At 43.6% G+C, this 17,251-nt stretch overlaps 1 protein-coding gene across 2 annotated transcripts in view; it reads left to right on the forward strand.

Annotated features, from left to right (window-relative positions):
• AGO2 (argonaute RISC catalytic component 2) overlaps positions 1-17,251 on the forward strand; it is an 89,307-nt gene that overhangs the window by 55,859 nt on the left and 16,197 nt on the right. For both annotated transcript variants that reach the window (XM_068234973.1, XM_068234974.1), the window contains exons 3-10: positions 1,833-1,953; positions 3,975-4,159; positions 4,311-4,447; positions 5,888-6,022; positions 7,175-7,262; positions 8,731-8,878; positions 12,756-12,875; positions 14,611-14,733. In XM_068234973.1, coding sequence (XP_068091074.1) covers positions 1,833-1,953; positions 3,975-4,159; positions 4,311-4,447; positions 5,888-6,022; positions 7,175-7,262; positions 8,731-8,878; positions 12,756-12,875; positions 14,611-14,733 — 1,057 coding nt within the window. The remainder of the gene's footprint in view (positions 1-1,832; positions 1,954-3,974; positions 4,160-4,310; positions 4,448-5,887; positions 6,023-7,174; positions 7,263-8,730; positions 8,879-12,755; positions 12,876-14,610; positions 14,734-17,251) is intronic.

Below are 17,251 nucleotides of genomic sequence, written 5' to 3' on the forward strand. Positions count from 1 at the left end.
GGGAGGGGCACGCTACCTGGGTCTGCCCTGCCCCAACCACCTGTAGCTTTACAGGTCACTTGCTTTCCTCCCGGACTTCTCCATCATGCTGCAGTGCCCCTCTGAAAGATTCAAATTCAGAGGGAATAAGCGCTTTAAAATACTTGTCCTTTAGTCAGCAGAGGGTAAATAGATGAGAAAAGCAGACCCCTCTTCAGGGGGAGACCCCTCTTCAGTTGTACACATACAAACGCTTGATATATTCAACGATTCCACCCTTGGGAGCGCTATTCCTAGATGTGTGCACCATCAATCAAAGTTCAATTTCAGAGGGAATAAGCGCTCTAAGATACTTGTCCTTCAATCAGCAGAGGGTAAATCGATGAGAAAAGCAGACTCACCAGATCCTGCGGCCACCTGGGCCAGTTATCGCCTTTGGGGTATTGGCCACCCCGCAGCCTCACAGGCAATCTGCTTCCTGCTGCTCCAGATCTGTGTGCAAAAAAGCAGGACAGAAGGGGCCTCCTTATAGCGTAAAAGCGTCTGATTTTATTATAAAACTTCTTAAAAGTTAGATTAAAAACGTTCCCCCACATATGGAGTAAACTATAAAGCCAGCCCCAGTTGTACACATACAAAAGCTTGACAGCGTATGCAGGGAATGCAGGGAATTAACTGCACTCAGCGTATAGCAAGGTGTACACCTCTGCCATTTAGCTCACCCACTCAATCCTACTGCAGTTCCCACTGGCTGAAAAATGACAAAGTCCTCTGCCTCTTACACACGCTAACCAGCCTGTGTCCGCCTAGTGGACGTTAGGTGCACAGCACTAGGCGGACGCGGCTGGTTAGCGTGTGTAAGAGGCAGAGGACTTTGTCATTTTTCAGCCAGTGGGAACTGCAGTAGGATTGAGTGGGTGAGCTAAATGGCAGAGGTGTACACCTTGCTATACGCTGAGTGCAGTTAATTCCCTGCATTCCCTGCATACGCTGTCAAGCTTTTGTATGTGTACAACTGGGGCTGGCTTTATAGTTTACTCCATATGTGGGGAAACGTTTTTAATCTAACTTTTAAGAAGTTTTATAATAAAATCAGACGCTTTTACGCTATAAGGAGGCCCCTTCTGTCCTGCTTTTTTGCACACAGATCTGGAGCAGCAGGAAGCAGATTGCCTGTGAGGCTGCGGGGTGGCCAATACCCCAAAGGCGATAAAGGGCCCAGGTGGCCGCAGGATCTGGTGAGTCTGCTTTTCTCATCGATTTACCCTCTGCTGATTGAAGGACAAGTATCTTAGAGTGCTTATTCCCTCTGAAATTGAACTTTGATTGATGGTGCACACATCTAGGAATAGCGCTCCCAAGGGTTGAATATATCAAGGATTGGACTGTGGTCGATGCTTGGAGGGGTGTATTACCCTCAATTGATTGATCTTGTATCACTTTGTACCTATATATGAGCGCCGTATTGGGGTGCTTTTATTACATGGTATTACCTCTGAAAGATTGCAGACTGGACCATTGACCCCTATCGGGGGTTGCTCAGCCCAGGCACTGCATGCACATCTGCCAGCGACGGGCAATCTTTCGGAAGGTGAGAGGCACAACGGAGGAAACCAAAGGGACCTGTACAGCTACGGGGGCTGAAAGAGGTTTTAGGATGCTAGCTAGTGCCTTCCGGTGTAAATCCATATGTTTGAGAGCAGGGAATGCAGGATAGCCGATTTTTATTAAAGAAAAGCATAAGAGTAGAGTCGCAAAAGCATGCCTACCCTTGTGTAAATTTGAAGCATTCCCCCCCCCCCCCCACCCCCCTTCAGAAAACCTAATTCTAATTATGTGCAATTGTCGTTTAGGGAAATTGTGGAACACATGGTCCAGCATTTCAAAGCCCAGATCTTTGGAGATCGTAAACCAGTATTTGATGGCAGAAAGAACCTCTACAGTGCAATGCCGCTTCCTATCAACAGAGACAAAGTAAGCCTATAAAATGTACTTCTAGTTGTGTTGCCATGCGCTCATCCACTGTGTGACTGGTAGTGTTACTATTTTAAGCGGTTTTTGAAACTTGTGAATTTTTGCCATGTGAATTCACACCTGTTGGAAATGAGCCCCTACACATTATATGACTTGTGCGAATGTTGCTAAGGCAGCGATCTGTTTTTAGCGTGATCAGAGGCTCAAACACAATATACCCATGGGGAGATCGCATGGGTCAAAGTTATTTTGGGGTGCGTTACAGCGTGATGGGCAGAAACACACTTTTTGGGTTGTGAAAGGTAACCTGAGTCGATGTACTTTCATATCACCATCTGTAGTGAGTTATGACCAACAGCGCTGCATGAAATGGGAAGGAGCCCTACAAGGATGGTTGATCTCTGCATTACAAATTTGGCACAAATTAACCATACCAGTTTCATAGCAAAGTCCGTTATCCCTCTGCACACTCGCATGCAAATGTTCATACAAATACTTTTAGTCATAGGCCCGGAGTTAGGACCCCTTTGAATACTGGCGTACCCCATGTAGGTGTCTATACAAGAGAATGTATTCTTTTGTACCAAGACCCCTGCTTTTAACTTGGAGAACCAGAGACCAAGCACCCTCCTGTATTTTACCATAAATATCAATGGTAACATGACAGTAAACACCTACCCTGCTCTGTTTCATTTTTCTCTGCTAAATCTGCCTGTTATCAGCCCCCTTGTGGCTCTGATTTGCTGCTTTGAGTATAAATGGCAGCAAAGTAGAGCCACAAGGGGCAGACTTGGGCTTGAAAAGACATTACAGAAGACTGACGCCGCTATAATCATTCCGGGAAAAGCTAGACTGAATGCTCAGTCGGGGATTCTTATCAGGACTGATAACAGGCAGATTTGGCAAAGAAATATGAAACAGAGCAGGTTAGGTGTTTACTGTCATGTTCCCATCGATCTATTGTAACATACATGAGGGTGCTTCGTCTCTGGTTCCCTTTAACTTTAGGGATAGCAGTGGTTCCTGGACAATTTCTGTGAAAGTGTTTAAACGTTTGCATATGAGTTTGTGAAGGGTTGACCGACTTTGCTATTTTGTTGGCAGCACCCTAGGGCTCCAGAGTTTTGGGAAAACATTGAAATTGCAATTTTTCTCTCAAATTGAAATTTGTATTCACAATTTTCATCAAATAAAGCTGTAGCAGTAAATTTACAATGCCCCAGTATAGGTTTGCCAGAATAGTTTCCCCCAGTATGTTAGCTAGGTAGGTGCCTCCAGGCAGCATAGGTGTAGCGCCGGGGGAATGTGGGCATAGCGTAGTAACAACTTATCTTCCAGGATGACACCAGCAGCTTCTATCTATTTCCTTCTTCCTCTCCCAGCCGTCCATCGCATTAGTAGCGCCCCGTGATGACAAGCGGTTACGTCATCACAGGGGGTGCTGTTACCACGGGACTGACGCCTGGGAGAGGAAGTAGAAAGAGGCTGTGGGGGATCTCGGAAGGTGAGTTGCACTATAATTATACATGCGGAATATGGTGGGACACAGACTAGTATACATGTGAAAAATCGCTGTTTTGACGCTTTCGTAATTGTTGTGCCCCAGTGCGATTTCAGTACTATTTATCGTGCAGCCGTACCGCACCCCTTTAGCACCTCCCTAATAACCTAAATGTACTGACTTGAGGCGGTGCATGTATCTACTTTTTTTTTTTTTTTTTTTTTTTTTTTCTAGAGCAGTTTCAGGTTTGTCGGCTTTTGTAGCTCTGCGGAATAGCCACAAGGCGAGAGTCCACAATGCCATTGGCCATGTCTGTGCCTTGGATGAACGATGGTTAATTTGGGTTTGAGTTAAGCTTTTAGCTTGAGAGGTGCTGTAATCCACTGGAACTGTGTACAGAGAGCAGTTGTAGTAATTAAATTATTTTTGAGTAAATTTCCATGCACGGGGAGTGTCAAGTTGGGTACCGGTGAGCCGACGTCATTACTGGCGCCATCAGTGATTCTTTTTATTTCACAAGGTTGTGGAGTTGGAGGTGACGTTGCCTGGGGAAGGGAAAGACCGGATCTTCAAGGTTGCCATAAAGTGGGTGGCCTGCGTGAGTTTGCAGACGTTACACGATGCATTGTCTGGGCGGCTTAACAGCGTTCCATTTGAAACTATACAAGCATTGGACGTTGTGATGCGACATTTACCCTCTATGAGGTATGGAATATATCGCCTGCTGTGTCTCCAATTAAACCAGTCTACGTGTACTCATGTTTTAAGGATTGACTTTCTTTCCCAGACATGTCACTGCCATTAAAAACAAAACACAAACTATTGAAGTAAACTTTTTATAATTTGCCCATGCTAGGTACACGCCTGTGGGTCGATCATTTTTTACTGCATCCGAAGGATGTGCCAATCCCCTTGGCGGCGGTAGAGAGGTGTGGTTTGGCTTCCACCAGTCTGTCAGACCTTCACTGTGGAAGATGATGCTCAACATAGATGGTAAGCTCTCTGGTGTAATATTTTATTATTTTTTTTCATGGTTACATTACTTGTTGACTGTCTGTAGTGGGTCGCTGGCTTGCTTTCTGGAGAGAAGGCCCAATAGAAAAAAAACTCTCCCATTCACTTGAATGAGAATCACTGCCAATTTGCCACAAATTTTTAAAATCGTGGTAAAATTGTTTGCAGATTCTGGACACAGGAATTAAATATGGCAGCTTCCATAGGTCTTAGACCTCCTCCTTTTAAGATTGCCATTGCTGGCCAGACTTATCAGATTGGCTTAAATAAGGCAGAAACCTTTCTGCTGTATCCAGTGCAGAGGACGCTCTCCATTTCCACCCCCCTTCCTTTTATTTGCTATCTAGTGTTTAATGTTTAAGAGTAAAAATGTTATTTTAAATCTAATTCCACTTTCTAAGGAAATATCACCGCCCTCCATATTTCTATCACTTCAGGTGTGCTTTAACTAATAATGATATGTTATACTCGCGCGTATAAGCCTAATTTATACTCTTGCGTATAAGCCTAATTTTTCAACACACAAAAGTGCTGAAAAGTTACCCCCTCAGCTTATATGCGAGTCAGTGGAGCAGAATGGATGGTGGAGCAGGTTTTGTTACTGACCATGGAGCGTAAGGATTGTGCACTGGTGATTCTGCTCGTCAGCTGGCTCCTTGCTGTGTCTTTGCCCTCCATCCCTGCAGCATGGTGTGCAGAGTGCGCTGCTCAAGGCTACCTGTGTCCCCTGGCTTGTGGAGCAGAACATGCAATCAGCTGTTCAATGATCGGGGATGCTTCCTGTGTGGCAATCACTGTCTCATATCTTTGACCCATCTAGTGGCATCTTGAGATACAGCTGTATCCTCCTTGGGGCACATCTGGCTATGGGGATTTGGGCTGACATGTACTGGGGGGCACATCTGGCTACTGTAGAGGGACTATGCTGGGAGGAGGCTTATATGCGAGTCAATCACTTTTTCCTGCTTTTTGAGGGAAAAGTGGGTACCTCGGCTTGTACGCGGGTTGGCTTGTATGCGAGTATATACGGTATATAGCCAGCATCTTTTGTGGCCCTGCACAATACACTTAAAAGTGTAACAATACAGAATACAATATTTTAGCACCACGGAATGTGTTGGCGCTTTATAAATCCATAATAAACAATACAATGGTGGATTAAAGCTACTGTATTGAATACATCTACTACAGACTTTTTTCATGTAGGCGAAAGATATGTATGCACATTACACAGTATTAAGAAACTAGGCCCACCAACAGAACATGTTGAGGAAGGAAATCAGCTCTGCTGCAACACTAATTAATCCACCTGTGAATGTGGGTGGTTCCCTGCAAAACGTGGTGTTGTGTGTTTTTGTTTGTTTACCGAATATTGCTGGATTTAATAATTATCTATTGCTTTATCTTGTTTGTTTTTAGTGTCTGCTACAGCATTTTATAAAGCACAACCAGTCATAGAGTTCATGTGTGAAGTTCTGGATTTTAAAAGTATAGAAGAGCAACAAAAACCTCTGACAGATTCCCAAAGGGTTAAATTTACCAAAGAAATCAAAGGTAAATGCGGATCTTGAGCACTTTGGCAATGTAAGTTTGTGGGGTGTTCTGGGCAGGGCTGTGGAGTTGGAGCAATTTTTGGGTATCTGGGGTCGGTGGTTTCATAAACAGGAGTCTGATGATTTTTGTACTGACTCCATAGCCCTGGGTTTCAGGGTTGTTTCAGGGACGCTAAAAGGGGATCCCTCTGGATGAAATAGGTGTGCAAACTTTCAACCGATTTTTGTACGCCTCCTTCAGACTTCACTGACAGGCGTCGTCCATTGTTCTCATTCAGGCCTCTTTCGCATTGGACTTAATTTAACTTGCCCTTCTTGCCACCTCTGTGCGCTGCTGTCCACGTTGCGTTTTAGTTCCAGCTACTTCCTCCTTCCAACTCTGAAAGAGGAAGTAGCTGGAGAGCAGCGCACAGAGGTGGTGACAAGGGTGAGCTATGCCTGCTTCTGTAGGACTTCCATAGAATCCATATGAATTTTATTAAAGGATACCAGAAGCGAAAAATATAGGAGAAACGTCACAATTACATCATGCGCAGAGTGCTCCCGGCTGCTTTAGGATGCGCGCAGCCTGGCCAGCGCAGACAGTGATGCCCGGCACCCTCTTCCGGGTCACCAAAGTCGGAGGGCAATTAGCATGGGGGGGAGGCCTCACTGGGGGAGTGTTGGGCCTCAGGACGGCTTGCCATACATGCCAGCTCTCCGTTTCTCCTAAACTTTTTGCCTGTGTTATCCTTTTACCTCCCTGCCGTTGTTTTTTCCAGATTTAGGGTCTAAAAGTCGTGCATTTTTTTTATTTTTAGCTATAAGCTTTTCGACCCTGAAAACAAAACCCCATACCACAGAGGTCTGCATCAGCTTCTGCATATAACTCACTGAGGCACGGGATTACCACTCTGAGCTGCAGATTTCCAGCCCGAGCCTGACTCGGGATCACCGCTAAGGTTGTTAGTGATTTGTAGAGAACAGGAGACTGGGGAATGGCTATAAATTATCATTACTAGATTATTCAAATTTATAAGTCATTGATTATCTATAGTAATACCATTGGGTCCCCCATCTGGATTGGAACTGATTAATATGATTTTTATGACACCACTTTAAAAATGCTTATTACTGTCAGCAAGTGACTTATTTTATTTTTCTCCTTCCTCAGGCCTAAAGGTTGAAATTACTCACTGTGGACAAATGAAGAGGAAGTACAGAGTGTGCAACGTTACCAGACGACCAGCAAATAGTCAAACGTAAATATTTCATTTTGTTGTCACTTAGATGAGCTCACGATGCCTGCACCATGTCACCACCTCGCTGGTTTTGAAGCCTGACCTTTTTATTTTTATCTGGGTGGAATCTGAAGGGAACCATTCCTGTGACCCTTTTTAATTTTAATTTTTCGGCCTATTTAGCTGTTAATTGGATCCTGAGTCATTGACAAAGAACAAATCTATGGATGAGTTTTTAGTTTATTTGCCAGCCTGTGATTCAGGCACTACTAAAGAGATCAGCAACTGGCTTTTTTACAACAAAATAATGATGGCAACTTCCGTATTCCTCCCAGTTTTACTTTTAAGTAGTGTGGCTTCTCAGGTTTGTTTGGACATTAGTTGCACTGTTTGGTGTGGTTGTGGTTTATAGTTAAGGTTTACACATGCGAATGTACCTTTCTGCAATTTTTCACTTTGGCTCCACCGTGTCTTTCCATTGCTGCAAAGGTACCTCTTTGGTCCTCTCCCAAGGTGCTGGAATTCCCAGCCCACCCTTGGTACCAGTGCGTACGCTGTTTCCCGCTGGGGCAGAAGTCCAGGTGTTCCTGAGTACTTTCTGCCCCTCGTTTGTTGCACTGGGACTACTTGGAGTTGCTTGGGAGCAGGAAGTCGGAGTATTACTTTTAAGGTGTTGGAATGTTCAGTCCTTTCATGGAACTCTGGCCAAAAAATGCTATATTTGGGCAGAAAAGTGGAGGATTAAAACCTTTTGAGGTTAGATTTGCCATCTTTGCCAGTTAGACTCCCTTGCTTTCCGTTACTAATGCCACAACAGGAAGTGATCGAGTCTCTCCAATGGCAAGAATGATTTAGTGTGGTTTTTCGTTCTATTTTCTCTGTGCTTTGTTTTTATATAATGTATCTGTCAGGTTTATTACTGCCATTGGTGCTGATCGACCCAGTTCTCCCATTACATGCAGTCCAGTGATTGCAGGATTGCATGCGGTCGGGGAGCGGCAGTCACATGCACTTTCTTCTAGAAGGTTCATCTTGCTGTTCCCACTTGTGTTTATGTTGCAGTGCGATCGACAAACATGCTGCGGTTTTTTCATGCATGCGCGTTTCCGGGCCCATTCAGCATAATTGCACGGGGTGGTGGTCCACGAGGGCATAGGAAAAACATTTGTTTTTCCTAGTCTTTCTACGCTTTGTATTGGAACAAAGACTTGGAGGATTTTATCCACTTCTTGTTCTCCTAACAGCTGTCCATGAGAGAGGGTGTGAGGAGAAATCGCCATCTGGACCCAGACAAGAATAAAAGTGGTTTTATCCACTGCTGTACCCAACAAAACAATTCTTTGGGTGGAGTTCTACTTTAAATGTCGTCTTGACATATTTTTACTCATGGAAAAGATGTTAATTTTTTCACAACTGCCTAATTTAACTTTTTCTTGCATGATATTTATGCTGTTTTTCTTCCCTACAGATTTGTATTCTATTCCAACAGATTCCCCCTCCAGCAAGAGAACGGACAGACGGTGGAATGTACTGTCGCCCAATACTTCAAGGATAGGCACAAGCTGATACTTCGTTACCCCCATCTGCCATGTTTGCAGGTTGGCCAGGAACAGAAACATACATACCTTCCTCTTGAGGTAAATCTCAATCCATGCCTGTTTTGATTGGAACAGAGCGAAAACGCTGCCACAATCACGCTGGTGGCTCCAGGGGTAACCCGCAATCTCCATGTAATCAGCTTGGCAATCCTTATGAGTAACCAGTAGTGTGGATTTTAGAGTAGCTACATGCTTGTAGCTACTCGGAATCAACATTTTTAAACTCCCTGGCAGTGCATTTCTGTCTGGATTTATGGGTCTAAATGCGGAACTTTTTTTTTTTTTTTCCCTAAGAATTTTAGGCCTCCAATTCTTAAGTCCTAACTCGCCAAAATATATCCGAATAAAAGCCTGGTAGACATCCTGCATATAAACTGAATAATAAACTGTTTCAATAAACTGAAAAAAATGGCAAAACTGTCCAAATAAAGCAGTAGATTATACAGTATGTACATGTATAACTAATACACCTCCAGTGTGTGGTAGATTTTTTTTGAGACCGGGAATGGCAGAGAGGGCAACATCACAATCGGGGCAGTAGAAGCGTGATTCCTTTCGGACTTTATTTCCTTTGCTATTAGTCTTAGGCGGCAGGCATAGAGTCAAAATCCAGGCAGAGGTCGGTGCAGGCGGCAGACAGGGAGTGGTCAAAATCCAGGCAGAGATCAGGGCAGGCAGCCAGCAGAGTAGTCAAAATTCAGGCAGTGGTCAGTACAGGCTGAGTAGTCAAAGTCCAGGCAAAAATCTGTAACAAATGAGCTCATCTGCCATAGCAATCAGGTGACACGGGGAGAGATCCAATTACAACTTGTGATTAGAGACAAATGAGTAATTAGACAAGCTAAACTCTATATAGATGCAGGCAACCTTTCTCGGTTTACTTTCTGTCCTGTGCAGCAGATCGAGGTCCAGATGGGGGGGACTAAGACAGGCTAAACTCTATATACATACAGGGCGCATTTCTGTGTTTTCCTTCTGCCCTGTGCATGAGTTTAGGTCCACTTCAGACCTCAGCAGAGCAGCTAATATGTAAACACAATCTTAACCCTATGTCTGCTTCCATGAAAGAAGCAAGTAGAAACACTGCAGGCTTATTGCAGTATCTATATTAGCTGTAACAGTGTCTTTCTTTAAAGGTTATTATGCTGTTGATTATCGTTTAGAGCAGAGAGGAAGTTCTGAGTTCAGGTCCGCTTTAAGGCGGACCCTTGGTAAAGGAATAAAACCCTGGCTCTTAGGCAGAGCCCCCGTGTTCTTTCCAAAGAGGGGCACCTGCCGGTCATCCAGGTCTGTTCCCTTAGGCCTAGTGCACACCGGAGCGTTTCCGCTGCGGTTTGCGATCTGCTTGCGGGTGCGGATCCGCTAGGGTAATGTATTTCAATGGGCTGGTGCACACCAGAGCGGGAGGCGTTTTGCAGAAACGCATACTCCCGGGCTGCTGCAGATTTTGGATTGCGGATGCGTTTCTGCCTCAATGTTAAGTATAGGAAAAACGCAAACCGCTCTGAAAAACGGCACTTCAGAGCGGTTTGCCAGGCGTTTTTTGTTACAGTAGCTGTTCAGTAACAGCTTTACTGTAACAATACATGAAATCTACTATACCAAAACCGCTACACAAAACCGCAAAACGCTAGCTGAAACGCTGCAGAAAAATAAGAAAAAGCGTTTCAAAATCTGCTAGCATTTTGCGGATCTGCTAGCGTTTTTTGGTGTGCACCAGGCCTTACTGTGCTACTGACCTGGTTATTGGTTCTTCCATGTTTGGAATACTACAGTTAAAAGATGGCTTGCACTATAATCTGACAACCGTACATAATGGGGTTAAATTTATATTTGAAAGAGTTCAAAGTTGCCGAAGTTTGCAATATAAGGACCACAATCATGAAAAAGATGTACATTTTATCCCAGATCAGGCTTTCTCAACCAGGGTTCCTTGAAGACTCTGCAGGGGTTCCCTGACATTTTTCCCCCATCGTGGGGGAAGTATAATAGAGCACACTATAATAGGGGGTACTGGAACAAGAAGCACTAAATTGGGGGGTCAGCAGACAGTATGAGTGGCAGTGTAATGGGGGTAGTGACATAAACAGCCACACCTACTTTTACAGACAACGCCTCCTGCAAAATAAATGAAGGGGTCCCTTGAGATCGAAAAATTGTTTGCAGGTGTTCCTTGAGATCCAAAAGAAATTTGCTGGGTTCATCCAGCGAAGAAAGGTTGAGAAAGGCGGTCACAGCTCAAAATGTTCTATAGATAAGCTTTTTACGACTTGCTGTACTTGACCACTACTTAGGGAAAAACTAGCAAGAAAACAGTTAATCAGCACACCAGTCTGCAGCCTTTTAAAAAACCTCTTTTGATTAGATATTTATGTAAAGCGCTATCAGCCTAGCTAAAACGCCGTATTCTCGTGGCAGAACGAGGTAATTCAACACACCAAACACTTGGGCAAAATTCCGTGACTTTCCCGGTCATTGATTTTGCTGCCCTGGGGGGCAGAGCTAAGCGCAGTAGAGTAGCTCTGCCTTCAGTTGTGTCCATCTCTGCCTCTCCCCGCCCCTCTCAATGAAAGAAGACTGAGAGGGACAGGGATTGATGAAAGTAGAGGCGGAGCTACTGCGCAAGGCTCTGCTTCCCCACCGCTACACAGAAGCGCTCCCCCAATTTTGCCTTGGGGATTTGGGGAGTTTGATTACCTCGTTCTGCCGCGGGAATGCAGCGTTTTAGCTATGCTGATACTGCTTTACACAAATGTGTATTAAAAAGAGGATTTTTAAAAGGCTTTAGACTATCTTTAAAGAGGAACGGTCGCGAAAATCTTAAACTTTAAAACACATACAAATAAGTACATTTTTCCCAGAGTAAAATGAGCCGTAAATGACTTTTCTCCTATGTTGCTGTCATTTACAGTAAGTTGTAGAAATCTGACAGAACCGACAGGTTTTGGGCTAGTCCATCTCTTTATGGAGGAGTCTCATGATTTCATTTATTCTTTACCTAGATCCTTTCCAGGGAGTCATTTTGTAAAGGTTCTGGGTAGCTTCCCTACTTGCACACTATATAGGCAGTGGGACTGATGAACTGTTGCTTAGAAAGTGCATTTGAAAATGAAGCAAACCCTGAGAATCCACTAGTCCAAAACCTGTCAGATTTGTATTACCACAAGTGACATAGGAAGAAATTAAGTCCATTATACTCTGGGACCAATGAATATTTTGTGTATGTAAACATTTTTTGGTAAAGGTTTATAATTTTTTTTTGTGGAAGTACGCTAGTCCTTAAGGTCATCAGAACCTTAAGGACGAAGGTTGCTGAAAGGTGAGTGATTTAGCATTTGTGCCCCTGATGTGAGGACATTTAATCACAGTAGGAGTTTTGAAGGAGAGGAGTGTTTCCATTTGTTTGCCAAACAGTCCTATATCAGCTTTGTTCTCATATTTTAAAATCAACCCTCGTGTCTAAAGAAAATCCAACATTTTATAGTTTTACCCCCACACCCCAAAGAGAATGTTCATGTGCGAATGGTTCCCGGCTGAGATCTGAGCCTGAGATTCTAGAGCTGCGAGGGGGGGTTGTGCAAGCAGAGATGGTCGCTAAAATGCAAATTCTGAGATGCAGCAGAATTGTACAATTTTAATACGTTTATACAGCTGGAAAATGGACCCTGAATCTAACCTTAGCTAGATTTGATTTATTTCCAAACTGCATGAATTTGCATAATTCTGCATCAACTCAACATTTACATCTCGGTGACCATCCCTAGAGGGTAAGTCACCTGCCAACTCTGTGTAATGGCATAAGTGGGTGGGGTCAGGGCATCTTGTTTTTCACTTACAACTGGTATAAAGTTCATTTTACGAACTAGTGTTTTTTTTTTTTGTTTTTTGTTTCTAATTTATTTATTTTCATTTGTAGGTTTGCAATATAGTAGCCGGACAAAGGTGCATAAAGAAACTGACGGACAATCAAACCTCCACCATGATCCGAGCTACCGCCCGTTCCGCTCCTGACCGACAGGAAGAGATCAGTAAACTGGTAAGACTTCTAAATGCGTTGCCAGAGGTACGTCTCTCCCGAGGGTGTAACCATAGCAGCACAAGATCAGCATAAATCCCACAGGAAGGTGTACTAATCTTTCCTGTGCTAGGCAAACTGTACCCTGGAAAATGGGATATATACCATTCATTCTGTAGTTTCAGCCAGTTGCTAAGAAGGCTAACTGTAGCAAGAGGTTTATGGGGGCTGCCATTTTATTTTCCTTTTTAAACCATTCCAGTTGCCTTGTAGCACTGCAGATCTATTAGGACACAGCAGTGTCTGAATCACACCAGAAACAATCATGCAGCTAATCTTGTCAGATCTGACCATTTTAGAAACCCCTTATCTATGCTTGTTCAGGGTCTATGGCTAAAAGGATTAGTGGCCAGAGGATCAGCAGGATAGCCAGGTAACTGATATTGCTTAAAAAGCAATATGGCAGCCCCCATATCGCTCTCTACAGTTGTCCTTTAAGCTCATTTCAGAAAAACTTCCTTGTCAGGAAAAGTCTTGTATCCAGTGCACAATGAAATGTGGTGGCTGACCTCAAAGCCTAAAATTCTATGAAAACTTCCGGAAGCAGTGAATTATGGTATTTGACCCTTCGTTTGCTGCTTTCTTAGCCTGTGAATGATTCGTTAAGTGGATTGTATTGTAGCTTCCTCTTGGGGCTTTGTGATTATGTACATAACTTCCTTGTGAGTAGGGCTGAACTTGCCTTCAACCCAACTCCAGCAAACACTGCAGCTAGTTTACTGTTAGCATAGCGAATAGGATTCTACTGTGCATGCCGGAGTAGACATGCCTTTATTTTAAAAGACGTTAAGATGCATGTATTGTCTCTTGATATCTACTATCTGTAGTTTTTTGCTTGCTGCCTTCAGCTTTCCATATTAGATCTCGACAGATATCTGATGTAATGTTGAAAGAGGCCCTCTATTACCACTAGCCTTGCAGCCCTTTCACGCTGCAGGTTGCTTTGCGATACCATCGCAGTGCTGGAAAAAGTCACACCGTGTGGTATAACAATGGGTGTATCTCATCCCGGCGCAGGGTTGAGCCGACTGACGGCTCTCCCTGCTGTCGGTTAACTCCCCAGCGGCGTTCAATACTATTCACCCCCCTCAGAGTTGTAGTAATTGGGTGTCTGGCAACAGCCTGAGCCCCGAATGACCGTTACCTGGGGCTTGCAGCATCGCAATTGCTGCTATGATAGCGCCCAACTTTAGCTATGCAGTATAACTATACAGTGAAGCCTACAGTACAGTGACCGTATCCTTCACTGCTGCTGTTAACGCACCCGGTTAGCGCACGACATGCTGTGTGATGTGATTGTGTCAGGTTCACAAATGTAATGCCAAGTATTTTGCAAGAGTTTTAGCACTGCTTAAAGGAGAACTGTAGTGAGAGGTATATGGAGGCTGCCATATTGATTTCCTTTTAAGCTATACCAGTTGCTTGGCAGCCCTGCTGATCTATTTGGCTGCAGTAGTGTGAATCACACCAGAAACAAGCATGCAGCTAATCTTGTCAGATCTTACAAAAATGTCAAACACCAGATCTGCTGCATGCTTGTTCAGGGTCTAGGGCTAAAAGTATTGGAGGCAGAGGATCTGCAGGATAGCCAGGTAACTGGTATTGCTTAAAAGGAAATCAATATGGTAGCCTCCATATACCTTTCACTACAGTTCTCCTTTAAGTTTTTTTCACTGCTATATGTTGTCCTCCACAGATGCGCAGTGCAAGCTTTAATACTGATCCGTACGTACGAGAGTTTTCCATCACCGTGAAAGATGACATGACGGAAGTCACCGGAAGAGTCCTTCAACCTCCTTCTATCCTATACGGAGGCAGGGTATGGGACGAGCCAAATGCTCCATTGGTAGACATCTCCTGTTCTTGATCTTTATCATGTGCAGTGTGACTTGGCCATGCTTTGCTGCGTAGAATCGCTGCTGGAGAAACCTGTCGCAACGTTGGGCAGTGGAAACTGAGCATGTGTCAAAATGAGGGAATCCGAAGTGAGAATGTATGAAATAATGTGTTGTATGTGTAGTACAGCTAAGAGATAGGAGTCTCTTATTGTTTATCAGTACAGGAAGAGTTAAACTTATCTATGCAAAAGAGCTTCTCTGAGCGCTGACTAATCTAGAGAGCAGTGCTATTTTCTGAAGCACTTCTACATCAAAGAAACCAGGGCTGTGGAGTCTGTCTGAGCCATTTTGTGTACCCGGAGTCAGTGGTTTCATAAACTGAGAAGTTGGAGTCGGAAGATTTTTGTACCGACTCCACAGCCCTGAAAGAAACAGTGAAAGACCACTTCAGATAAGATTTTTACTGCAGGGAAGTTAAAAGGGTCATCAGCTCTGCCCTGTTTCGTATTTTAAAATAGGAAGTGTGGTTTGTAAATTGCAAATATGACAGAATGATGCAATGCTATACAAAAAGCTATATACCTGAATATAAAAACCTGAGACTCTTTTGTATGCTTCTTAAGTTCTATTGATTATCCATACTACACATACAATTCATTATATCATACTTTAGTGTCGCTTTAAGAGGTCCATTCCAAAATGGCGAGATGGTTCAATAGTTCCATCTGTAGTTGAGCAGATAAGTGTTTTTTTTTTTTTCCCCTCCCCAATTTGTTAAATCGTCCAATCATGAAGCTTTATAGTTGGAAACGGCAACCTCCTTGTTATACTTTAAAGAGGAACTGTCGTGAAAATCTTAAAATTTAAAACTCATACAAATAAGTATATTTCTCCCAGAGTAAAATAAGCCATAAATTACTCATGTTCCTGTCACTTACAATAAAAAGTGGAAATCTGTCATTACCGGCAGATTTTGGACTAGCCCATCTTCTCGTAGGGAGGTTTTGAGTGTTTTCTTTATTTTTAAAAGCACTTGGTGAATGGCAGGTGCTCCGTCCAACTGCCAAAATAGTATACAGCGGTCAGGGAGGCTGCGCAGAATCTTTGTATAATTTGTTTTTTCAGGGAATGTCTGTATAAAGAAAGGCCATGCTGATAATCCCCTATGGAGAGATGGACTAGCCCAAAACCTGTCAGTAATATGTTTCTGCTACCTGCTGTGAGTGACAGCAACATAGGAGACAAGCAATTTATGGTTCATTTTGCTCTGGGAGAAATGTACTTATTTGTATGCGTTTTTTAAATGTTAAGATTTTCGCGACAGTTCCTCTTTAAATGACAAGTTGTCACATGCCATACATATTCAAGAACTATCGCAAACATTTGTAAAATATAAAATTCATATGAAATGTAGCTTTGTCCCAGAGTAAAATGTGCTACAAGTGACTTTTTTTACCTAGTGATACCTCAACTGCATCTCTTAATCCACGGTTTATTTTGACATGCAGTTTTTGTTATAAATCCTGCTCAGTTTGCTGGAATTTTGTGCAGGTTTTCTTACGCCCTGCTTGTGCTGATTCATAATGGCGCTGTGCATTATTTTTCTTTACTGCATTAACTTGTGTGTTGTAACACTGAAGAGTGTATTTCCTGAGCTTTTGAAAAAACTCTGCTTTGCTGAACCATAGATTATCAGTTTAAGAAAACTTCAATGGGACATTTCGTAAAAAGGCTTGTGGCTTGTCTGATCACGTGATTGATGTCTACAGCTGGCTATACACTGCGCAATTTGTTTTAATATTACCCCCCCCCCCCATTACGTTTTAGGCAAAACATTGATAGTGGATTGTAGTAAATTTAAAGGGAAGGTCCAGGCTCCAAAAAACTCCACTTACCTGGGGCTTCCGGCAGCCGTCCTGTACCCTCGCCGCAGCTCAGGTGGCTCCACGTGACCCGCGCGGTGGAGTGCAGAAGAAGCTGACCCGGAACCTGACCTGGCGAGGTCGGCTTCTGCAGCGGAGAAGACCGGGAGCCACCAGAGCTGCGGCAAGGGCACAGGGCAGCTGCCAGGGGCTGGCGGAAGCCCCAGGTAAGTGGAGGTTTTTTTTGGGGGTGGGGGGGGGGCTGAATGGATGTATCCTTCAAATATTTGCAATTGATATGAAAGGCTAAATCTGACTCCTCCAATGTTGGTCTTTATTCGGCTGTAAAATTGTAATATTAAATGGTAATTGAATAGTGTATGGCCAGCTTTAGTTTGAATTAAGTCTTGTCTGTGAGTTTCTGATTGACTGGTCCTCTTCCACATCTGCTTCCTGTTCTAGATCATTCAGGAAGCAGACACAATCACATGATATCCACTAGCCAATCACACATGCCTCATGTTCTTTTTCAGGAAATGTTCTATTGAAGAAACACATTCTTAGGTTGGCTGTGCATCGTGTGATTTATATGGAAGATTTAATGAATTGATTTGCTGAATATTTGCAATATTGAAAT

Source organism: Hyperolius riggenbachi, chromosome 5 (genome assembly GCF_040937935.1).
Source record: "Hyperolius riggenbachi isolate aHypRig1 chromosome 5, aHypRig1.pri, whole genome shotgun sequence".
NCBI lineage: Eukaryota > Metazoa > Chordata > Amphibia > Anura > Hyperoliidae > Hyperolius > Hyperolius riggenbachi.